General features: G+C 40.7%; 3 protein-coding genes across 4 annotated transcripts; all 3 read right to left on the bottom strand.

Annotated features, from left to right (window-relative positions):
- Positions 1-152: 152 nt before the first annotated feature.
- On the bottom strand, positions 153-8,378 carry ro60 (Ro60, Y RNA binding protein). The gene is made up of 9 exons (XM_075483985.1): positions 7,777-8,378; positions 6,297-6,888; positions 5,599-5,819; positions 3,502-3,648; positions 3,277-3,414; positions 3,062-3,178; positions 2,575-2,691; positions 2,221-2,367; positions 153-1,858 (listed from the first exon to the last, which is right to left on the bottom strand). Exons 2-9 carry the CDS (start codon positions 6,868-6,870, stop codon positions 1,706-1,708), a joined length of 1,614 nt encoding a protein of 537 aa, XP_075340100.1. The 5' UTR covers positions 6,871-6,888; positions 7,777-8,378; the 3' UTR covers positions 153-1,705.
- A 1,905-nt stretch (positions 8,379-10,283) lies between these two features.
- LOC142398416 (regulator of G-protein signaling 21-like) lies at positions 10,284-12,416 on the bottom strand. Of its 2 annotated transcripts, XM_075482398.1 has the most exons (5): positions 12,213-12,416; positions 12,033-12,101; positions 11,847-11,908; positions 11,587-11,753; positions 10,284-11,433 (listed from the first exon to the last, which is right to left on the bottom strand). In XM_075482398.1, exons 1-5 carry the CDS (start codon positions 12,236-12,238, stop codon positions 11,155-11,157), a joined length of 603 nt encoding a protein of 200 aa, XP_075338513.1. In that variant the 5' UTR covers positions 12,239-12,416; the 3' UTR covers positions 10,284-11,154. The 2 variants fall into 2 exon arrangements, with proteins under 2 accessions (XP_075338513.1, XP_075338514.1); XM_075482399.1 differs by lacking the exon at positions 12,033-12,101.
- Positions 12,417-21,915: 9,499 nt separating this feature from the next.
- Positions 21,916-23,634, bottom strand: LOC142399361 (regulator of G-protein signaling 21-like). Its single transcript, XM_075483984.1, has 5 exons — positions 23,462-23,634; positions 23,299-23,358; positions 23,152-23,213; positions 22,887-23,053; positions 21,916-22,782 (listed from the first exon to the last, which is right to left on the bottom strand). Exons 1-5 carry the CDS (start codon positions 23,542-23,544, stop codon positions 22,597-22,599), a joined length of 558 nt encoding a protein of 185 aa, XP_075340099.1. The 5' UTR covers positions 23,545-23,634; the 3' UTR covers positions 21,916-22,596.
- Between the last annotated feature and the right edge of the window lie 862 nt (positions 23,635-24,496).

The following is a 24,496-nucleotide window of genomic DNA, read 5'->3' as shown; positions in this document are numbered from 1 at the left end:
TTTTTTTTTTTAAAGCTTGGGATCTGGGGGTCACTGAGGCGTTTAAGACGGCTTTAGATCTATTTAAAGCAAAGTTTGCCGATTACAACATAAATACCTAAAAGAAGTCAAATTTCCAAAAAATAAAATAATTTGTAAAAAAAAGAACAGCATTTCAAAGAGCAGCAAAATGTTTATTAGGAACGGTATAACACTGCAACTACAGTTGAAGTCTTTTTGTTTCACAAAAATGGACATGAGTGACAATATGATGGAAAAGAAGTTAACCACGGTGGTAAAACATTTGTGTACTGCCATACCTCCTAACTACTACATCGTTCTTGTGAGAACTACACATTACTATTAATTTTTGCACAATTATTTCAGATTTCTAAAAAATGTATCTGCAGGCCCAAAAGACAGTACGTGTGAGTATGGGCAGACATCCTTCACAGTTGCATGGTCAGGAATTTATTTTCTTCATAAAAACTGAATTACACCCGAATGAAAGACAATTCAAAAGTTTAGTCAATGCTGTCAGCAGTTTTTGTTGACGACATCACAAGCACCACTGTAGTTATTCACACTAAATGGCCCCTAATGCTTGTAAGCACAGTGGTTTTTTTTTTTTTTGTCTACGTTGAAATACAAAGCAGTTACTTTTAATCTACGAGATTTCATGTTTTACAAAAGTAAATTCAACTTTGTTCGACAACCATTTCAGAAAAGTAGCAATTGTCCTTCTTTTTGGTTTCTAACCAACAATCATTCTTAAAACACAACAACATAACTGTAGCAGATTCAGTCATGGTAAACAGTTATCAAACAGCGGTGATTTGTCTTGACCTAATAATACAATATTATACCAAGTCTAATGCATAGAATTCAGACAAAAACTTGAGTCCAAAATATGAAGTCCCTCTTTCCCAATTTAAAGTTAACTGAGTTAAAGTATTACAATGAAACTGACCTAGGGGAAACAAATTGTAAAACAAATAAAACACATGTTCCTAAGCTTAAAAGGCAAGGTTAGTATAAAATGTGTCCCACATGTTAATGTTACAAAGAAAAAAAAAGAAAAAACTTTTGATCAAATAAATCAAAGAATTGAACAAAAAGCAAACAAACAGAAAGACATTCTGCTGACTTTTGGTGCTTTGTTTAGCTTTTTTCTTTTATATGTTAATAATTTAGAAGAACACTAGAGAAAATATAGGGACCAGCTTTCACGTTCGGAATTCATCGATACGCAACATCAGTCCTTCTGATTCACGTCATACTGTGGATACATATATGAAACTAAAGAAAACCACCTTGAAATAAACCTACAGTCGTAGTAAGCCTCTAACTGTCTGACTCACGGTTCCTCTGATTTTATCTGCCATCATCTTGCTCTACATGAGTGGCATTAGTGTCTTACCAAAGAACCATCAGCAGCACTCACCAGACCCTTCACAGACTTGACAGCATGATATGCAACAACATACACTGTCTCAGCACTTTCTCTTCAAATTCGACAGAAAATATATGTACGTAACATTCCCAGAGTTGTCCAGCCCGCTGGACACTCTGTCAATTGACCGGTAAGCAAAGAAATACAAAAGGACAAACTGGAAATGGATTAGTGCTTCTTTAGGGCACTGTGAATGTGGGCCACACTGGTCCATTATGTGCCCTCTTTCTTTGTACTCTCGTGACATTCCGCAGAGACGGCCCTGATACTTCATCAGATCAGGTCCTGAGCCAGGTTACGAATGACGCTCAAAGCCCCGAGGTCAAAGCCGCAGATGCTGAGTAGACCCCTGTCTTCTGTGTCTGCGAGGGCGTGTCCAATGGAAGTCAGCCCGCACATCACAAACTTGGAGTTGGCTCCTGATGCCTGTTGAGAATACAGATCACTTTTCCTCAGCATAAAGCTTGAGAATGAATTCCCACAACGGCTATTCTTTCTTCCGTCATGGATAAAAACATAACACTTTACCTAACCTAATAAAAGACTGACTTTTATCAGAAAGTTGGGACTATTTTTGATAAATAAATTTGCAGTTGGGTTACGGGAGCGGGAATGGAACACCCCAAATAACAAAAGCAAACTCATCCCATTTTCAACATGAAGCTTCTGCACATCAATTTAAATGTCTTTACATGGTGTTTAAAAAAAAATGATAATTTTAGAACAATCTATACCCCATTGTGTAGAATTAAGTTCATTCCATTTTCTAAGCACAAATGGAGACGTACCTGTCTGTGCTTTTTCAGAGACTCCACTGGACTGGCTGTAAACGTCCACAATGGGTTGTTAGTCAGAATGATGAAAACATCTACAGATTTCCCATTATCTGAGGCCCACGTGATGGGAAGAGTGCAGTCAGTGCTCCCACTTGGGATCTGGAACATAAAGGTCAGAGTTCAGCAAACATACTCAGTCAGGTCAATGGAAATGTCACAGCCAGTCTCAACCACCTGCATTTATTTATTAAAAACTAATTAGAATAGTTTGGAGACAAATGACTGTAATATTCCTTTATTCCCAAAGTAAACTGCTCAGTGGCCATTGATAATTTTCCTCTCGAGTGATGTAATGACATGCCTCACCTTAACCAGTTCTGCAGTGGTTTCAGCGAGAGTCATGTGAGCAGAAAGAGAGCATGGAACCACAGTTCCTTCAGAGAAGGCCAGCACATGTACATCTGCTTCTGTTCGGGCAAAAATCTGTGCCAAACACAGAGTATAAAAGAAAAACAAAAAATAAAATACAATTAAAAAAAAAAAAACAGCAAAATTCCTCCTTCCTGCTTACAAACACAGCGCTTCACATATATTCCAATTCTCTCGTCTATTCTGAGCATCATAGTTGTGGTGTCCTCTGTTCCAGCTAATATCCACAGGATGGCCTGTGGACTAAGATCATTTCCCTGGAATCCACAGAATGCAAGTTCTTCAAGGCTTCCTCAAAAGAAGGGTTTGGGGGGGGGGGGGGGGGGGGGGGGGTCTGAGCCCTGCTCACAGACTCAGCTGTTCCAACTGTAACTGCAGTTACCCTCTCACACTGTTGAGTCATCTACCTCTGGTACAATGTTACCATAGCTATGGCTGCGGCAGCAACAGCAGTGCTGATGGCCGTTCCTGGGACCACGCTGCTCAGCGACGTGCTCACATCTACCGCCACGACGAAGCGTTTCCCCACAGGTTCCAAATTCTGAGGGGCAGAACAAGACGTTGTTTGTGTTATCCAAGATGCACATCAGCATCTTCTCGAATAATCTGTGAGAAACTGGGACAATTTAAAGCACTGACCATAAAGCTTCTGTAAAAGGCAGAGTCCATGGCCCTGAGGACGCTGCTGTCTGGTTCCCATTTTGTTTTACCCTGATAGCCTTGACCTCTTTTGTAGTTTTCTGAAGCCAAGAGTATGCTGAAAGGGTGGATCTTTGCCTGGTGAACACATTTAAATGCTTGAATACTGACGTGTGAGAATGCAAAAACAGCAATAAATGAATTAGAATAAGCGCTGTGCTGTACCTTCTTCAGAGCTGATTCACTCTGAATTCTGTCACATATAATCTGTGTTTCAGAGCTTCCTGACTCAAGGATTTTGTTTGACGTCATCTTTCCCAGGATCTTTAGCACTGAATGGAAGGGCATTTCCTTCAACAACGCTCTCCATACCTGCAGATAAACATAAAACACAGTTCTTTAATCAAATCACTTTAAAGATGGGGGGGCAGCTGCAGAATGCAGCTAAAGGTACAGGTGTCATTGTACAGAACGCTCCGGTTCTACTGACGCAAAATAAAGTATTACCAGAAGAAACATATGGGATTCTAAACTGTTCCCTGATGGTCCTCCAATCAAGAATGTTGAGCAATCTCTGCAGCCAAGCAACCACCACAACAGACTTTTTTCATAAGCCAATTTATATGAACGGGATGTTAAATAAGTGCTTTATAAAAAACAACGGCGTTAAGCTCAGACATTGGACAGCAAGTGGTAAAGCTTGCAAGCAGGATCCTGGATATCCTGGAGCCACAGTGAAGATCTCTACAGCCAGGTTCGTTGCCTGTGAAAACACAGCAGAGGTCGACTCCCTCAGTCTCCACAGAGCCTAAGCTCATGCTTTTCTGAGGCATTTGGGTGTCTGCTGCAGCATGGGCCTCTCATTAGCCGCTTTCGGACAGACAGAGCTGTCCTATTCGAATTTCGTTCTGATAACTGTCCTTCCCCAGCGGAACTGTTTCAGTCTGCATTCGCGCACGAGCCGGGACTGATGCGCCGCGCGCAGCCGTCTGCGTCAGTGACGTGTTACGTTAGCCGTTTAGCGCCACATTCAACAACAAAACAAAACAAAACAAAACCCGGTAAAAGTAAAGAGAGAAGAAAAAACACCACAAAGAAGCTAATATGTAGAGCGGGAAGGCCACCGTGTTCATGGTCTGCATGATGGTGATATTAATCATGGTCGATCGGGCGTCTAATATCGAGGCTGGAAGAGCTCACAGAGAGAGTCAGGAGACGAAGGATCGAGCGCAGGCGATACTTTTTCATTTCATGACGGAACAAAGGAGAGCAGAGCGCTGCAGACAAAGGAGACGGCGTGTAAGTTTAACTTATTAAACACGCGCAGGTTGTGTCCGTGTCGTATGAGTAAACATTTCAGCTGTGACAGCATGACATGGGGAGTAGCTACCAACCACCACACACCTCCGTCAGATGTGTTCCTATGGAAACCAGAACAGACCCAGCTGAGGAGAAGGAGCTGAAATGGTTATAGGAACTGAGGGAGATGGTCCCGAGTTCCTGTATGTCCGAATGCGGGAGAAAACGACCCCGCGGATTAAAAGGTTATTAGAACTGCCAAAGGTTCCTATAGTCCGAAAGCGGCTATTGCTTTCCTTGCCCTCAACTATAGGCCTTTGCCTGCGACCGGGTGATGTGTGACAGTCAAACCACCGTCCTATTCCTACCAATCAACTCAATGACCGCATACTCTGCAACTTGTGACAATGGCTCAATGGACTGGACAGTGCACGGAGGCCGGATGTTGGACCATGTCCTCCGTCTCAACCAGCCTCACGGAGCCATAATGTGCCGCTGCGTTCACACGCCTCCAGGGTAAGCGGCTCTCTTTCCCGTCTCCTCCCTCAGGGCTTCGGAGTTGAAGAGTCAACGATCCCTTTAAAGTTGGAATGTCCTGATTCGATCTCTAGTTTCAGAGATCCACGTCAAGGCGTTTTTTTTTTAAATTTATTGCATCAGGTACACCTCAGTCCGTTACTTCAGCTGAGACAGCCGTGTTCAATGCAGTTTAATGCGATACATCACAAATATCAGAAATGCTGCGTTCAATGTCATGACGGAACGAAGCAATCGGTTTCACTATAGTTGGTTTGGTATAACCTGCTTATTTCAAAGTTGTATTATAGTGTCACTTCGTTTGTTTACATTGTTTTTTTTCTCTCATATCAATTTGCCTGAAAGTAACTAAAAATTAATGTTTCACTTTGCAGAATTGTTTTTCTGTAAGACAGACAATTTTTTTTCTTTATTTCTATTTCTTAAAAGTTTTAATGTGATTATGGTGTGTGGATTAATAGGATTTGATAAACAAAACCCTCTTACTTGTTTGGACTTAAGGTGATCTGTGAGCAGCTGCTCCCTTTCCAGCTTGTGTTCTTCTATCAAATTGATGACCTCTGTTTCGTCACAGCTGTGCTTCACCTTCTCCACCACTTCAAGGTATGAAAGCACTTTGACCACCTCCTCTGAGTTGTCTTTGTCTGCACAGGCAACCTGGACCTCTTTCCATCCTTTTGTTACATATTTGCTGATCAAGGCAATAGCTGAAAACACAAAGAGATGGCCGTCACTATCTTAACGTAGGTTAAATCAGCACAATGCAGATTGTAATTCAGTCTATCACTGCTGAGCATAATGAAAACAGTTTTAACAGGAGGTTTATTAGGTCATTTTTGAGACTACAGAAGTGTTGACTAACATTTTGACAGCGATTCTCATTGTTACATTTTGACCGTCTCTCTCCGTTGATGCAGTTTTTCTCTTTGAGTTGTCGACTCAGGGTACATTCATTTCCCCACATGACATCATTGCTTTAAGTTTAAAAACTCCACCAAAGGCAACGCAGTGCACAACTAAAGGGTCACGAAAGCTTTTACTTTACCAGTCCTCAGGTTTCCCCCTCCGAAACGAAGAAGTTTAGAATCTGACAAATAGTTCACAGCCAGGCTGAAATTTTGTAATGGATGCTGGTAATGACAACATGAACAGCTTTGAATAACGTGGGCTAGCGTGCAACTCACCATCTCTGGCTGGTTTGGTGTGGGAGAGTCGGAACAGGTCCTGGTGCGACCAGCCCCCTCTCTGTTTACATTTGGTCACAGCCGCAGCTAGACTCATAGCATCTTGCTCGTTGTACCAGTCAGACACTGCCTTCCTCAGGGCGCGTCCCCATATCCCACACTTCATTCCCTCTTTCAGTTCCTTTTTGTACTGGATGAAAGCAAAGAGATGGGCAGGGTCCCGACAAATTTCCTTCAGGGCTTTGAAAGCCGCCTGTCTGGTCTTCAGCTCTGAGTGTTGGGAGCACAGAGCCAAGGCAAAAATGGAGGTGCTCAGTCTGACAGCTCGGCCATCCTGAGAGAACCTTTTTATTTCCTCCACCACCTCAGAACCTCGGCCCTCCTGAAGCAAGGAGAGTAGGGCTCCGGCGTTCTCCAAGCTTACACGGCCCTCCTCTCTGGCGGTGTATACGTCTCCCTCTGAGCCATAGCAGAGGAAGCGGCACAGTCTGGCCTTGTCACTGATCTCCCATGGACAACCGCCACCTGTTGAGTTCAGGGTGTGGTTGCTTGTAGTGCTTCCTGAAGAATCCATTGTAACACAAGAGAAGGCCTAGGAGAGGGCAGAAAATATAAATTTAATACTCAATGACCACAGATACAGTTAATAAAGTGAGGAAAACCGATAAAGAACTGACAATAACTTGAACGTAACAACCGTTTGAGGATTTTATTTCCCCATTCTTGACATGCAGGGAATTACAGATGTATACAAATTGTAATTCGTGGCTGATACAACAAAGCAGTAGGTTAGAACACCTGTAAACCGTCGACCGCAGAGCCTCGCAGAGCGAACACAAGGCAACGCTGACATCGCGAGCAACTTTACCTACTCAATGCCTCAGCGCTCTGACAGAAATAGATGAAAGCCGATTAGGGGACATGATGATACACATAAGACAAAAGGAAGCCACACTGATCGGTTACCCGAGGACGTTAGAGACCTTAATCACACTAAATGTTAGCTGCAGCCAGATTCCTTACTGCTAACTAGCAAGTGAACCTGTGCCAGGCTAACATCCCCAGCCCAAGCCTAGTAACTAAATCAGGGAAGCTAGCAAAGGAGGACAGTCTGTGCGGTGGCAAGTAAGTTAACCTTAGATGATATTAATAAGGTTATATTTGGTTGAACTGGCTTCTTGGTGGTAATATAACAAAATATATCCAACCCACTCAGCTGAAACGTTTCTCAGCTGAAACTTTACAGCATAATAATGTTAGCCATCCTCCGAGCACAAACTGTGAAGTTCCAAATCTCTGCTCTTTTCTAGCCGGACTCCAAAGAGCAGGGCTGGATGGTGTGATGCAGATCGGGATGGGCAGCTGTCCACTACTTCTACTACTAAAAATAGCGTTGATTTAACCATCTTTTTACATGATTTTATTACATCAAAAAAGACAAACGCCTGCCAAGAATTACACCAAACTAACAAGCACTTACCGCGATATATATGTACAGGGGTGAAGTTTTGATGTAGCTTGATGCGGTGAGGCCTCGCCTCGGACAGTCAGTGAGATATCCAGGGGCGGTGACGCGATGGATGCTGGGATACCATCACACAGACGCTCGCGCGCGCGCACACACACATTCCACTCAACAACAAGCAACACACGCGCACGCGCGCGTCATCACATTACTGAGAAAGCAGTAATGTACACCGAAGCCACCTTCAGCAAATATATGTAGTTTCTATCAAACAGTTTTATTTTTTCATTAAACTTCCTGTATGATTAAAAAAACAAACATTAAATCCTGAAACTGAGAACTTTTGTCTAAACGCATGATTAAAGGTAGGGTAGGAGATCCTGGATTTTGAGTCCAGCGAAGCTGCATTTTGAAAATACACCGGTAAAAAGTCCCAACCCTTTTCTTCACTTTCCCCCCGAAGGCACGCCTCTAGAGTACACGAACGCGCACGAGCACGAAGGTGCACGAGCGCTGTTCTGACAGCAAGCATCGATCGTTGCCGTATTTAGTATTTAGTATATGATAACTATACGTTTAATAATGCTAGGTGCTAGCCAAGCTGGCTCTAGTTTAGCTTCCTGCCAAGCTTCGTTCACGGAGCAGGGTACGCGCACAGGGGGAAGGTTGGGGGAGGGAGGAGTAGATTGCAGTTTGATAGACGGCATCAGAATCGTTCACAATGATTAGATACTGTTTTTCCTAGATTGTACGTTCTAGAGGCCACTAAAACTTTTCATATTTGTGTCAAAACTTTTAATTAATTGGTTGCAATGGGGGTGTGAAGAGTATTTCAAGCAATATGTAAAAAAAATGTTCCAGAAAAAGATCCCCTACCCCACCTTTAAATAACTAAAAACATTTTCTTTAAAAATGCGATCATATAATAAAATAAATAAAAAATCGAATTGTCTTTTTCATACAGTGTACAAACTTTTTTGGAATTGGGGTTTTTGAGTTAAAGCTGCAGTCGGCAGGTTTTCAAAATTGCGAGTCGGAAAATTCGAACTGATACAACTCTCAGGTCCCTCCCCCAACCTCCAACAAGCTCCGAATCGCCCCCCAAACCCCTCCCCCTCTGTGGACGAGGTTGTGCACGTGAGTTCACGCCAGTGTGAGCGCACACAAGCTGGGGCAGACTCAAGCTCAGCAGCGTGTGCACAAGCTGTGATTGACAGGTAGGATTCCTCCACCCTAACTTGATTGGTTAAAAACAGCCGGGAGCGCTCGGTTTTTGCAAGCATGATTACAGGCTTCAGAGGGAGCTACAGAATTCGTTATTTTTTCTAAACAGCCTATTTAATATTCTACTTCCAGAATCCCATGACAGTTCAAGCTAATATGACTAAAAAAAAGTTGCCGACCGCAGCTTTAAAGGTAGGGTAGGAGATCCTGGATTTTGAGTCCAGCGAAGCTGCATTTTGAAGATACACAGGTAAAAAGTCCCAACCCTTTTCTTCACTTTCCCCCGAAGGCACGCCTCTAGAGTACATGAACGCGCACGAGCACGAAGGTGCACGAGCGCTGTTCTGACAGCAAGCATCGATCGTTGCCGTATTTAGTATTTAGTATTTAGTTTATGCTAACTATACGTTTAATAATGCTAGGTGCTAGCCAAGCTGGCTCTAGTTTAGCTTCCTGCCAAGCTTCTGGACGTGTAATTCGTTCACGGAGCAGGGTACGCGCACGGGGGGGAGGAGGGGGAGGGAGGAGCAGATTGCAGTTTGATAGACGGCATCAGAATCCAATCATTGTGAACGGTCCGTTCACAATGATTGGATACTGTTTTTCCTAGATTGTACGTTCTAGAGGCCACTAAAACTTTTCATATTTGTGTCAAAACTTTTAATTAATCGGTTGCAATGAGGGTGTGAAGAGTATTTCAAGCAATATGTAAAAAAATGTTCCAGAAAAAGATCCCCTACCCTGCCTTTAAGTATTCATTCTCTGGCTTACTATGAGACCCAGATCATCTGGTTGTCACATGCAGCTTTCTGCCATCAAATTGTTCCTGCTCATCTGGTCTTACTGTTATCATTTTTTTAACCACCAGTTTCGTAGTCATTAGAAATGGAACCGATTGGCGGTAAAACAGCCAGCGGGAACAGGAAAGATGATGACGAGAGCTCAAAAGTGTGCAGACCGGATGAAATGCTTCCTTACTCAGGGAAATATTTAAAGCTTCAAAAGCTGTCCTGAAAAAGTCATTCCTGCTTTTAAATCTAATTTACTGTCTACTAATAAACATATTTTAATAAGTCTGAAGCAGTTAATGCTCAGGATGTTTGGCTTGCAGCTTGCGTTAGGGCTACTCAAAACATTAAATAGAGGTGTACAGTACAGTGCAAAAGTCTCAAAGCATCACACATTTCTTCATATATTGCCAGGAGAACAGGCAATGAGGGCAGTGGTTTATTGAAAGATGAGCAAACGTACATTGAAATACAAAAGGTATCAAAAATATACTATTTTGAACGTGTTCCTTGTTAAGTTGTACGTGATATTTAGAGACAACACTGGTTCATTCCTTAAGTCAGGTGTCTTTTTTATGCTTGAATGATTCATAGGTCAGTATTAAGTGGCTTAACAGACATAAAAACACACACATTCCTCTGAAAATGATCAGGTACAAGGGCTGGACTGAAAATCAATGAAACAGTAGCCAGTGTCCCAAAGAAAAACTTGACTGCACAACATTCAATAATACATAATGCTGTAATGCATACATGATGAACAGTAAATTGCAACTGAACGGAAAAGCTCCATTCAGTCAGTGTTACATCCTAATAATGTTTCTGTGGTGATCATCATCTGCATGAAACACCAGTTGCCCTCAATTCCTTTTGCTTGTAAGTCCTCCAGGTCACCTCTGGGTGGCACTACTGCATCAACTACAAGAGACACTTTGGTTCAGTTTCTGCAGAAGCAAAACAATTCACACGAATTTACCACAAACTAAAATCCTTGGTATTGCATTGCTCCATGATGCATCCATAACAAGGCCATTTAAAGCTTTCATTAACAGGGTCAAAGCCCACACTTAAAAAATACATAAAACACTTGCATGGATCCACACAAACTCAAGTATACATACATTCATAATGTTGACAGTCTCAACCAGAGGCTTCACAGTTTTAAAAATAGAGGTTTTAATTGAGGTAGTGTTCACTTTCAACTGTGCACCAGATGCCTCCCAATGTAGTGAGTCATGTGCACTTCACAGTCACAGCTTCCAGCTTTGACAGACAGTAGGTTTTAGTTATATTTTGAGAAGGGTAAGCGCTTGCACACTGTCTGTGGGCAGCACTTCCTCAGTCAGTTTGTGACATTTCACCCTCAACAGCACACATGATGTTAGTCCTTCTGCAAGAGAAGGAGGCCACTCTGCAGACTGTTTACTCGGAAATCATCCCCAGCCGTCTTTATTCTCAAGGCCATACGGCGTTTCCTAAGCCCTCTCTGTTCAGAAGCTGCATCAATAAGGACTTTGTATGGCTCGGACTGAATGAAGCGTGGGAAGGAGCCATGCTCCATCAGGCTGTAGATTTTCTTCTGTGCCACAACAAAGCATGATGGAGTCGGTTGCTGCAGACTCTGACGGATGTTTTCTCTTGTGTAGAAATCCAAATTGACCTGAAAAGAGTGTACGTTGGTACTAAGTCATCTGAACCAGTGCTTTAAATTATGTCCAATTTACAGTAAATAGTGGGCAATATGTGCAAACAAATGCATCAGTGAGTATTTCAAACTCTTTTGAAGTGACTCTATACTTTACTCTGTTATTACCTGTTTGGGGGAGTCATCCTTGATAAACGTTTCATATATTCTAGCTGCTCTCCTGGTTCGTTCTTCCGGACAGTCAAAAGTTTGGAATTCGTAACAATCAAACCAGAAATCCAGGTTTTCCTCACAGAACTCTGACTTCAGAAATCCCCGAAATGCTATTTGTCCACCTGTTACACAAGAGAACATAACTTTATCATAAAAGACAGCATTAACCAACCAAGGCATTAGATTTGCACCGCTTGAGAACAGATTGAAATTACTTTTCTTGGAGAGGAGGGTCTCAAGAGATTCTCCTAGTAAGCTTGTTTCATTTGTTTGCTGCCTGTAAAGGGGGAAAACAGAGGTTTTTGGATTTGTTTTTGGATTTGTTCATATTTAAAAGAAAACATCGGGAAACATCAGTCAAGTATACAATCAGTGTGCAGTAAATAGAAATGAATAAGCACCTGCTGATATTCCTGCATGATAAAGGACTCTGCATGAAGGTATATATTCTGGATTTCCATGCAATATATCTACAAGAGTGACAACAACAGTTGGAATAGATAAACAGTGTAACTCCGAGGGTGAAATAAATAGCCTTCCGCAGGCCTCATCATAATGCAAATTAAATATACTACACTTACATTCTCTTTGTGTCCTTGAGGTCCATATTCGATGACTTAGAGAACTGAATTGCATTACCCAAACTGTGATTTATTAGACAATATGTCTCATTATGAACGATACCACTGAATGCTCTGAAGAATTTTCTTTAGATTCCAGTTAGATCTCCAACTTCGCGGCCTCACCTCTGGCTCCTAAATGTGCCTGCTCTCTGATCAGGGTCAGAGTGGAATCCGACTGGAATGATAAAACATGACGCTTCTTCCTGAGTTACAGGTTTTAGCACCGCCATATGCACTCCCTCTTTTAATCTCCATTCTTACTCATCCCAAAGGAGCCTCATGAATGCTTGAAATACGTCACACCATGTGCTTTTCTTTGTAGTTTAATTATAGAACAAAACTCTGCTCTGTGTCACAACCCCCATCATACCCTCCATGCTTAAACGCATCAAATAAACTGATAATAGTCTGTCAGCGTTTACGTCACTTAACCCAGCATTCAGGTCTGTGCTATTCTTAGTCACAAGTCATGTGGTCATGAGTTTGTCTTGCTTTTCCTTATGAAATTCCCTCCGGCTCCTGGTCACTTATTGGGGTTTTCTCCATCTACTGTTGCTGAATTCTCAGGTTCCATGAAATTTCATGAAGTTACATTAATTTAACAGCATTTATAAAAGATACTAACTTTGTAATTTATTATAAAGATATGTTCGAAACTGACAAAGGAAGGGATAATTGCCAGTGAAATATTACATTAAAGGGAATGTCTTCTCTGTAGGTTTTGTGCTATAGACAGTTCAACATCAGCATCAGATACTTGGGGTGAATTTATATTTACACTTCAAGGCTAAAAAGTTTGAATGAAAGTGTCTCACAGTAATTTTTTTAACCGTAGTATTAGGCCATGGATACAATCCTAAAAGGATCATCAAGTAAGCTAAAGCATGGTTTTCATACTTCAGTGCTGTTCTCCCGAGTCAGAGCAATTACTGTGTGGAGAAACGCTTTGATCACTTCCCCACAAATCACAAAAACCTGTTTAGAATTTTAAGTACAGCTGACATGTTGCAGAGAGCTCGAACTTGGCTGAACCCAACTGCACCACGAAATGAAGGGAGATGCTTACATAATATCTGAATTTAAGTGGAATAGGACCAAGAAGACAGTCTTTATACAGATATCTCTGAAAAACTGAAGTCTCATAATCAAGATTTCACAGCTGTGTAAGTCCACAGAGAGACGAATTTACACAATATTAGAAGCGTGAATGGGAAGAGCAAGCAGATGGGAAAGGGGGATGGAGAGAGGGGGGAATAGATGAAGATTATTGTTGACCTGAAATTGTTAAAGAGTATATTCTAAGACACTGCTATAGTGCTAACAGATTACTAAATTTATATTACATCGGAAAAAAAATCTATTTATTGTGTCAGTCCGACCAAAACCATTCTTTTAAAAACACGATAGTCTGACTGAAATAAATGTTTTTCAAAGCTGGTTCAACACGCCTCGATAATGTAATAATGCTCATAAATGTAGATGTTTAACTGCTGTCAAACTGACCTAGTTGCTCTGCGATTGCTCCACAGTTCCTCTCAGTCTTTGACCCAGATGTAGCAAAAGAAACCCATACACAGAAGAAAAAGAAGGAGCCAAGAACAACAGAACATTAACACAAAACATTGGAGCAAAAGTTAGGAAATGATGGGTTGATGATGTGATGCATCACACTTATTTGATGTATGATCTGGACACAATAAATGTCAACACAAAATTTCACTGTAATATATTTTGGGTTTTTTTGTGAAATTTTTCTACCTTAAAATACGTAACAATGCGCCACAGGTTCAAGTGCTCAGAGAACTGAAGTTTATTTTACTGTGTTCATAAAGGCCAAAAATAAGAGCTTGTACTGCTTTGGAAGGCCACTGTATGACCCAACCTTTGTGCTGACCATGTTAAGGTTTAATAAAACTTTCATAGAGACAACTTTGATAAAGGACTACTGGTAATGGGAACCAAATTACTCTGTCTGCGCAGTTACAAATACCTCATGCAGCAGAGGAACCATGCAGACTAGCGTAGGGGACAAAATCAATGTCACACAGTTCAAGTCCATGAGCAGACACAGAAACCGGAAGTTGCCTTAAAGATACTTTGTGTGCTTAGTTTAATGTTGTAGATAACTTGGTCCAAAGCTGAAAAGTGCGTGAAATATATATATATAAATGTATATATTTATATGAGAACTGTCTATTAGATACATGTCCACAGAGGACATTCCACTGGTGTCTCAGAGCAAAGATTATTCAGATTATAAAACATGAGTTTTTTGTACTTGGTGATTAATTATTCATATTTTCTTCAACTTCACTCAACATGTTTACGTCTGCTCACCCACACCCACACCCGGGATCACATCACTCCTATCCTCCAGAACCTCCACTGGCTCCCAGTTCCACAGCGTATTCAGTTCAAAATCCTCCTCCCCACACACAAAGCCCTCCATAACCAGGCCCCGTCCTACTGACTTGCTCCATCGCCACAATCCATCCCGCAGCCTCCGTTCATCTGATGCTAACCTCCTTAGTCCACCATTCAAAACCAAGCACCGAACCTGGGGCAACAGACCCTTCTCTGCAGCTGCCCCCTCCCTCTGGAACTCTCTCCCCAAACACATCCGTGACCGTACTGACTTGTCCACCTTCAAATCTCTGACAAAAACACACCTTTTTAAAATTGCTTTTAATGTTTAACCTCAGTCTAATGTATTTTTAGTGTACTATTTTATATTGTTTTTCTGATTTTATGTAAAGTGTCTTTTTAAATGAAATGTATCATTATTATTATTAATATTTTTTGCTAGGGGATGGATTATACAATTTTCTGTCATATCGTGTTTATTTCTGATTTACTTAGACTTTAAGCAAATGATGACAGATGATCAGAGTGTCAAAGTAACAGAATGTTCAACCGTTTCTTAATGCTCACTTGTCTTATGCAAGGGGAAGACGCTGCTCTGCTTTACTTACTTCCTGGTCAGCTGCAGCAGACCTTGGCTGTGGCAGTATATCAGCTACAGAGACTTAAGAAAACGCATGAAAAAGAATTCACTTATTTGACACGCCTGCTTGTACTTGCAGTGTCTCTCAGGTAAATGGTTGGAACAGCATCACACTTTCTAATTAGTCTTGTTGCAAAACCAAGCTCCCTATGGGTCAAATTTGTGAAACTTTTTTCTTAAATTGTAGGGTTGCAGACCCATGTCCTCTTTGGTATCTTGATGGGACACTACAATATTTCCATATAAATGTAATCTTCCTCTGCTGTTGTTTTATATCTTTACATGAAATATGAAGAATTAATTCGACCACAGCTACAAACAGAACATGTCAAGTCTGCCATTTTAACAACCAGAGAAAAAATCCTCAAATTTCCCCCTCCATCTTGACTTTGTCAGCTTCTCTGATAACTTTCCACTCAGTGCAGCCTCACCCAGCAAGTATACATTACTGGTTGCTGCTGGTTCATCTAAATAGTCTATATAGAACTTTTGGGCTGTCTGATGTCACCTTTGTAAGGGCCAGGGGTTTCTGCAGATTAAAACCAGTGGCACATACCTCGACACTTTGACATTTAAACTGGGGAAGTTGGGGATCAATTTAACACGCTTCAAATTGAGAGATGACCACACTACCCCCTGACAGCTGCCCTCGAAAGACAAACTGACCGAACAAAAAGATGAAACAGGAACAGAATGTTGATGAATTAGCGTGTAGCTAGCAGGACCAACAGGAAGTAGCTCCAACCCAAATCTACGACCTGAAACACAGCAGAAACTGTACGTCAGTGGCGGCTGCTGACTTTTAAAACAGGGGAAGCCCATATTACGCGTTCAGGGTTGTAGTGGCTCGTGCCATCCCAAAGCAGAAGATAGCAAAGTTAAAAAGAATTAGTGATAACATAGCTGTGTCTAGTATGACAAGTATGCCCAGCAAATACACAGAAAGAAGGTATAGACTTTGAAAATTCATACAGCAAGGCCAAAATCAAGTAGGATCGAATCTAAGGCCTGTAAATGGCTGGATCTGTGGCTGGATCAGAATCTGTGGAGCATTTTTTCTCTCTCATGATGGACAAACACAAACTCCAATCATCACGACACAGCCCCTCACATTGACACGCCCACGTCTAATCTACCCCCAGAGACGCCGAGCAGCCTTGGAAGTGATGAGTTTTTGTCGATTTAGCCAATGATGACCTAGAATTGTAGAAAAAAACTTGACTCTCCCGCCCCCTCCTCGAAGGCTGTTAGTGGCGGCTTCATAACATGATTTCCTAAGTGAACGGCGGCGATTTCAGAACAAATCACTTCATTAAGCTACAGGACAACATGTTGTAGTTATGAAAGTAAATGCAGTATTGGGCATATCTTGTGTTTTGTGAATAACTATTTTATCGTCAATTTAACATTGAAGATGTAGCAATTTCGCCAGAGAATGGGAGAGGCTGTCTGGCTTCCCTTGTTGTCTCTGAATAGCCGCCCCTGCTGTACGTAGTTATCATAAAAGAGCGACAACTAGAACAAATTAAATAAATCATTGACTGATACAATCTCAATCGCCAGTTCACAACCTCAATTTTCACCTTACTTTATGTTGTAATGTAATGTTGTCATACACCATAGCCTACGCATTTTTGACCATGTGTGAAAAAAAAGGGGAACTATTTTGAACTTGTGACTTAAAGACTTTGGGAATGTTGTACAATTTAACCCCACTTGTAGAAATGGGCTTTCATTTGATCACTGTCACACATCGCCACACTCAATCAGAAACCGTGACATACGAATGAATAACAATCAATAGAGATATATTTTCTTAATAAAAATTAAAAATGTGTTCTTTATTTCTCTGTGAACATATGAAATTGTATCAAAACTAAAAATGGAACCTTGTGACAAAGTATGACTACTTTGTGATGCACAATTCCTTGATAAGGTGATTTCTGGGAAAGTGCAAAATGCAAGCAGAGAAGAGAAGCAAAACAGAACATCTAGCTCCGCTTTCAGATGAGTCTTGCAACATTTCCTTAAATAGCAGTCAGACTGATATAGGCCACAGGGCAACAGAATATGCAACAAAGCTGTTCTGAGTGAACTAAACAGTTTGGGTTAGTATCATCACAATCGTCAGCATAAGCTTATGTGTTGTGCAGTCTAAAAAGTTATTCAGTCAAATTTTCATCCAAATGAAACTGTATTACTCTTGAATTGTAACTTTTACAACCCTTAGTGTGCACACAAATATAGAAACTACATTTGCATTGCATGAGGATTAGGGTCATATCAGTATAATTTTAGCTACACTTCAGTTGTACATAATAAAAGTGCAGAGACAAAGAGAGGAAAAAAAAGTTTTACAAGTCTTCATTTGCAATTTACATCAGGGCAGTCTGATGGCCCAGTGGTTTTATCCTTTAGTTTACTATAACATAAATACAGCCAAGTGGGATTTCTCCGCAGGTCTGATAGACAGATGACTTTATGTGCCAGTTTAGTTTCCCAGGTTTCCCATCAGATGCATACTGAGAAAGATTTGATAATCTCTATTGTGATTCTTTGAGTGTAATGATGCTGAATTAAATGTATCATCATAAAGTGACAGTGCACTTGTTAATACAATTAACAGGCTCAATGTTCAAATCATCTTCAGCTTAAGTTTAATGACTGAACTCTCGGAACCTTAAAGGGATAGTTCGCCTCTTTTGACATGAAGCTATATGACATCCCATACTAGCAATATTATTTATGAACATCTTCTTACCCCCCGCTGCGTCCTGTGAGCCGAGTTCCAGCCTCCAGTTTTGGCGTTGACGAAGGTAGTCCGGCTAGTTGGCTGGGGCCACAAAAATAAAGCGTTTTGCTTCTCAAAACAATATGCGTTCAAAAGAGTAATACATTTGCATCACAAAATTGTTGTGTAGGAAAAAGTCTGATCTCACAATCGCTTGGCGCTATTTTCTCTACCTTGTATCACTCCGTGATTGCCACCTGCCGATAGCGCGCCTGTTACGGTGTTTACGGGGACTGCTTGGTCTGCACTTCGGTGTGCAAGGTCTACACAGCCCGTAGTGATACGAAGGTAGAGAGAAAATTGCGCCAAGTGATTGTGAGGTCTGACTTTTTCTGGATGAACAATTTTGTGATGCAAATGTATTACTCTTTTGAACGCATATTGTTTTGAGAAGCAAAACGCTTTATTTTTGTGGCCCCAGTCAACTAGCCGGACTACCTTCGTCAACGCCAAAACGAGGCTGGAACTCGGCTCACAGGACGCAGCAGGGGGTAAGAAAATGTTCATAAATAATACTGCTAGTATGGGATGTCATACAGCTTCATGTCAAAAGAGGCGAACTATTTCTTTAAGTTCTCTAAGTCGTACAAAATGGATACTTTAGTATGTAGTTTGCCCTGCTTTCAGTTTAAACAAAAACTGAAAATATGAGAACGGTACCTCTGTTTTTTAGTCAAGTTAGCATGGCTGTCTGGGTTTAGTCTTGGTTGGCCTGAGCTTTGATCCAGATTGAAATATCTCAAAATCTATGCCCACATCTGTAGTTTTCTTAAGCTGTACGTAGCCTTGACTGATGCCAAAACTCAGTCATATACCTATCAAGCACAACCCAAATCTGCATTCTCTTTTGGCCTTTGCGTCACACCTGGCCCTCACAAGAGTTGCTGTAACCCATGTAAAAAAATGGCTTGTGACACTTACAATCTGGCACAATCTGCTCTATATCTTGCAGCAAATAGCACATGATATAGCCCAGCTTATTAGCATGCTAACACTGATGGTGGACATAGTAAACAATGTACCTGTTAAACATTAGCATGTTAGCAATGTCCCTAACAGTAGTTCAGCATTTTAAACGCTAAAGTACGGTTCATGGTGACACAGTCTCACAGAGCTGCTGGTTGTAAGCTCTTCGTCTTTTTTTTTTTGTATCTGTATGTGCTGCTATACGATACCAACCTCTTTTGTGAGCTCACTTCTCCATTTTATTTGCATCTTTTTAGATTATAATTGCTATACTATTTATAGATTTATTTTCAACCTCATGTTTGACCTCACTTGATTTTCATCTCACAGAAAGTTTCCACACTGGAAAACTTTCACCTGCCATGAAAATCGAGCTGAAACAAAGCCGCCTTTGTTGAACTGGTTGAGCAGCATTACAGTCACCTCCTCTATACAGATCATATGATTCCAAAGGATGACTGCTGTCTCATGACACATTAAAAAAAGACTAAAAAAACATTTAGTCTTAGTTGATATATGTTTTTTTCATCTGACAGTGGATATCCTTAATGTTTTGCAGTGTGTTTAAGACATGTGTTGCATTCGCTGCGTGATAACTTGAGCATCCAGTCTCATGGTCATATTAGTAATCTGTTTGAGTATCCTCTTATTGATAATAGATTGAGTGGTAATAGGAAAATAATGACCTATGAGACTGGATCATGCATCTGAGGGAGAAAAAAACACAATGTTAACAGCCAGGGTGAGAAATTAAATGTTCTATGTATATTTAATATGTTCTGAACCTGCTAAAAGTTTATTTTGGCAAAAATATAAAGGACTTTGTTGCTGTGATAGTAATGATTTATTTAGATTTTTTGTCTGAAAGCAGAGAAGATCTTTCAGAGCCTTTTTACTTATTACTTGTATATGCCTCTGTGTACATCTGTGCTCACTCAAAGGTGCACAAGTGAGATAAAAAGAGGATGTGGTGTAGCAGTTGTGTCTGAATACTTCCTCTTTAATTTCTGTAACCTTTAACGGAGTGATACCTGATGTGTTCTCAGATATAAACTTCCTTCTTGGTATTTTGTTTCATAAAATTTTTTTGTTTCAGTTTTGATTATTTCTGCAGTGTTAAAAAAAAACAATCTATGAGGCTGAAGCGTGTTTGCTGTTCTCATAGCTAAAAGACTGAATGGAAAACCAAAGGCAGAATGGTGGGAGGAAAACCCTTTCAAAACCAGAACGGACCAGTGACACATATAAGACTGATGTGAGGAGAGATAGGCCTACTGTGAAGGTGGAAGCAAGATTTGAAAAAAACATTTCTCATGCATGTCAAACACTGAAATGTTTGAGAGGTAGTTTCTGTGCACTACACAAGTCACCATGTCCAAGTACTATTACCATTGCATTTTCTTTAGGCCCTATACAACAACGTACATGAAAAAAAGACTTGATACTCAAATAGAGACACAAAATACATCCTTGTTTATTTCACCAAGACAAACCAGCAAAAAAAGTAGGAAAAAAATAACAACTGGTAAACAAGATGTCACAGAGGGGATAAGTCCTGTCCAAAACAACACACTCCCAAAGACTGTAACCACCTCACAGTATTACAGCCTTTAATTCACTGGACCAACATAGCTATCTAAAATCGTGATGTAAGATATTTAGATCTAATGTTTCCCTAACTCCTTTCTCACTGTTTGTGTTGAGCTGGCTAACTATAACTACAGGGTGGGGTTAGCTAAAATGCTTCTTTTTTAGTAAAAGTAAAGCTATGTATGCATTATATAGTTATATTTTCAAAAACAGAAAATACAATTTTTTTTCAAAATACTATAACATATTTAAAATGTAATTGCTTTGTAGTAATGGGAGTAAATGTTTCAGCAGGTTTCTGTCTGAGGTACAACACAATCAGTTTTTTCACATTGACAATGAAGTTGTAGTTCAACAAGGCCCTTTAATTGGAGCACTGCTGTTTTCCCAGTACACAAACATGAAAACAGATGGCAGTTTGCCTCACTCAGTGACAAAAAGATGGTGAGATGCCTGCCACTTTTACTGGTAGGAATTAGTACCATGTCGAGTGGTGAATTGGACACCTTTACAGCTCTGTACATTTAATCTGTGCATTTCGCTCATTTCTCAGATGTTCTCTGTTGTTATTGGCTTCTTTTTCTTCTGTGTACCACTTTTTTCACATTACTTCCAGGTCAAAGCTGCAGATTGGATCTGTGGAGCACGTATAGAGCACCTTGGACAGTTTGAATCCAAATCATGACAATATGAAAAAAAGGTTTGAAGGATTGAAAAAGAAATGAATACCAATATTTAATTGTGTTTCTGTGCAGTGCTATTTGTCATTAAAAGCCCCAAAACAACCTAACATTAATAACCACAGCTTTGACTTCTAATCTAGTCTAGTCATATCCCCTCTTGTTATACTGATATCCACCTTTCCTCCTGCCATAGAATCCACAACTCATACAAATTTAAAAGAAAATGTTGCTCAGTTTTTGCTTGGATACTTATATGTACCTATGGATCTGTTTAGGACCCTCAATTTCTACATAACTTCTGTCTAAAGGTATTACCCTTTGCAGTTTGTGGCCCATTTTAGCTCGCTGGTGACGTTGAAACAGGTCAGTACTGAAACTCCCTTTTTCAAAGAAGAAAAAAAATTGACGTGCCCTACACTGTTTAAGGTAGTCTGGTACATTGAGCCGCCGTAGACATTTCTAAACTCTACTTACAGTCATTTCTGTAAGTGTGTGAAAAAAGGATATGAATGAAAGAGAAAAGAAATGAATGATTTGGTGACTAAGTTGCTTCCTGTATTAAGGTGCTGTGTATCTAAAGATTCATAAGCCTAACCTCATTTGTGGCTTTCTGTCTGACAGATTCAAGATCACTTGTTTTTGGGTGCAAGTATTTTCTTTTTATTAAACCACCACAAATCCATTTTAATATTCGCATTCACACGGGATTACATTTTCAACATATAGCTTATAACAGTTTGTCACAGTTGTAGCATATCAGTTCAGTGTGTCAGCACTGAAGGCAGAATGTAAATAATCAAAACTGTACATAAAAATATCAACATCTTGATCTTGATGAAGTGCCAATGTAGTTTGTGTACTTTCATCTTAGGCGGAAGGTGCTGTTTGTACCACATGCAGTTTCTGGTCTCACTCATAAAAAGTCCCCAGCATTCTCATTGCACATCACGACATCTGTGGAAAGTCCTTTGTTTTACAGCTGCTATCACATAAGCTGCTCTTGCAAAGTCGTTTTAATCTGGACACATGATTTCCTATAAAACCGTCTGACTTTGAGTAATCTCACTTCTACTTTTCTTGCGACAAAGGTTTGTCTCAAAGAGAGTCATATGATGCCATGGCCAAGCCCAAAGTATTCTCAAACTCTCAAAGATGGTATTTTGGAACTGATTTAGCTTTAGTATGGTGCTGATCACCTATGTCCCTGGCAAGCAAACATGAAATGGAGCCCCACTCAGACAGTCTAACGCTGCACACAGCTTAACAGTCCAGCTGCTGCACATACAAAGTCTTTAGCATGTATTTTCTTTACATCTGCTCTGATTCTGATGCGGAGTCCAGCAAAGTCCTGTAAATGTCCGACCTTAGGAAACGTGGGTATGAATCCCTCTCCATTAACCTGTAGACGGTCTTTTGGGCATCATCGAAACACTCTGCTGAGGGAACCTTCAAGTTCCACCTGATGAGCTCCCTGGTCTTTTGATCGATGTTGATCTGGAATCAGAGGAAAATTGATGAGATCTTATGAAAATCAATGCAGCAGTGCTCTGTTTTGTGAACTGGAAGTCGGTCTGAATTGTAACAAGCTCTGTACGTACCTCTCTGGGAGCCTCAGCTTGAATGTAGCGTTTGAAGATCTTTTTGGCCCTGGAGGACATCCTGAAGGAAGACTTGATCTTCTTATAATCCTCACACACAGTCCAAAACTCCAGGTTTTCATCACTGAACTCTGACTTTAAGAAAGCCTCGAATATTTGCGTTCCCACTGAACAGATCGAGGAAGTGAGCAGCAAATTAGCAACTTGCTTAGGAAGAATAATGATAAAGAAATTCAAGTCAGGGACAACATACAGATTAACTTACATTTGGAAGAGAGAAGTCTGTCCAGTGAGTCTGGCCACTGAGACATCTCTTCCAAACGATGGCTGTTAAAGGAGGGCATATTGTTAATAATAAGTAAGTAAGTAAGTGAGCAGGAGGTTTAGTTTCCAGAAATTTTTCTGAACTTACTTCTCACTGTTTGTTGCTTGTGAAGATTTGCGCTGCAGCCGAGACTTCACGTTTCTTTGCCTAGTTTGTCAAACAAACACAAACCAACAAGGGTTACTTCAGTGATGACAATTAAGGTTGATTAGTCTTATACGAAACAGCACTGAACAGATTAAATGTGTACCTGTATCTTCCTGTCTTCTTGTCGTCAATATCCATATCAAGCTGCTTCCGCTCCAATGATGGTGATGTGACTTGAATTGGCATGGCAACAATACTGTATATATTTTATGTTAGGCTGCTCTGAGAGATCTCCAACTGCGTCTGTTTGACGAACCCACGCAGCGCCACTATATATATCTATAGCAGAACTCTCAAATGAGGTTGGTGAGTAGCGTCATTCTGCACTAACCACAGACAAAGAGGAAGTTGCGGGTGACGCAAACGTGCAAGCGAACACGTTGAACACAGTTACAGCTGTATGATCGAACTGTACTCAGACCTGCATTGTTTGGTTCAGAGTCTATGGATGCAAAAAGGGCAGTAGAAAAAAAATCCGCGGCTGATAGGCAAATGTTTTAATGTCCAAACTAGTTTGCCTTGAGAACCAGCAGCGTTGCTTCAGGGTTTGGAAACATTCTGTGAATGTGACAATGCACTCACATGTGCTGTCAAATTGAAACAAAACATACAAAATGCTCTTTTATATGGTGATGTGAATCCTTTAACCAGATTAATGAATTTCACAACAAACCTGGAGCTGAGGAGAAACATCAGATTTTTTTGTGCATTGGTCAAAGTGTCCTGTAACTTAATATTTGTTCTGTAATCAATGTTACTCAGCAGCTAAGTCCCTCTTAGCACTTTGAATTACCTTGTGTACGAATTGTGCTCTATAAATAAAATTGCCTTGCCTTGGCTTGCCTTGCCTCTTCTTTTAACCAGATAGCAAAGAATGTTTGGCCCAAATATCGCCTACATCTGCAGCCCACATTTGGCCTTGAATGACAGCTCTGAATCAGGGTCAGTGTAACTGCCTACACTTAGCCCCATTTCCACCAGATATATCCAAGTATGCTTTCCTCATCTGGCCTCAAAAAACCCCTGTTGTAACCCAGGTTTAGCCCAGCTGATGTCATTTGGGTCATGTCTGGACTACAAAAAGACTTAGTAGTCTGTCATATCTTTCAGCATATAGCAATAACGCCAACAATAAACA

The sequence above is a fragment of the Odontesthes bonariensis genome, chromosome 14, assembly GCF_027942865.1.
Source record: "Odontesthes bonariensis isolate fOdoBon6 chromosome 14, fOdoBon6.hap1, whole genome shotgun sequence".
Classification (NCBI taxonomy): Eukaryota; Metazoa; Chordata; class Actinopteri; order Atheriniformes; family Atherinopsidae; genus Odontesthes; species Odontesthes bonariensis.
The sequence above is the reverse complement of the archived record's forward strand: the minus strand, read 5'-3'. Positions and strand labels throughout refer to the sequence as shown.

Excerpts from the sequence above, each read along its gene's own strand:
- ro60 (XM_075483985.1), bottom strand. The coding sequence starts at position 6,870 with ATGGATTCTTCAGGAAGCACTACAAGCAACCACACCCTGAACTCAACA. Across the intron at positions 3,649-5,598 it reads ATCACCTTAAGTCCAAACAA|GTATGGAGAGCGTTGTTGAA; the intron begins GTAAGAGGGTTT and ends GTTTATCTGCAG. Across the intron at positions 2,368-2,574 it reads CCACTGCAGAACTGGTTAAG|ATCCCAAGTGGGAGCACTGA; the intron begins GTGAGGCATGTC and ends TTTATGTTCCAG.
- LOC142398416 (XM_075482398.1), bottom strand. The coding sequence starts at position 12,238 with ATGGACCTCAAGGACACAAAGAGAAT. Across the intron at positions 12,102-12,212 it reads CTCAAGGACACAAAGAGAAT|ATATATTGCATGGAAATCCA; the intron begins GTAAGTGTAGTA and ends TCACTCTTGTAG. Across the intron at positions 11,434-11,586 it reads AGGATGACTCCCCCAAACAG|GTCAATTTGGATTTCTACAC; the intron begins GTAATAACAGAG and ends CACTCTTTTCAG.
- LOC142399361 (XM_075483984.1), bottom strand. The coding sequence starts at position 23,544 with ATGCCAATTCAAGTCACATCACCATCATTGGAGCGGAAGCAGCTTGAT. Across the intron at positions 23,054-23,151 it reads CAGACTTCTCTCTTCCAAAT|TGGGAACGCAAATATTCGAG; the intron begins GTAAGTTAATCT and ends CGATCTGTTCAG. Across the intron at positions 22,783-22,886 it reads AAGCTGAGGCTCCCAGAGAG|ATCAACATCGATCAAAAGAC; the intron begins GTACGTACAGAG and ends CTCTGATTCCAG.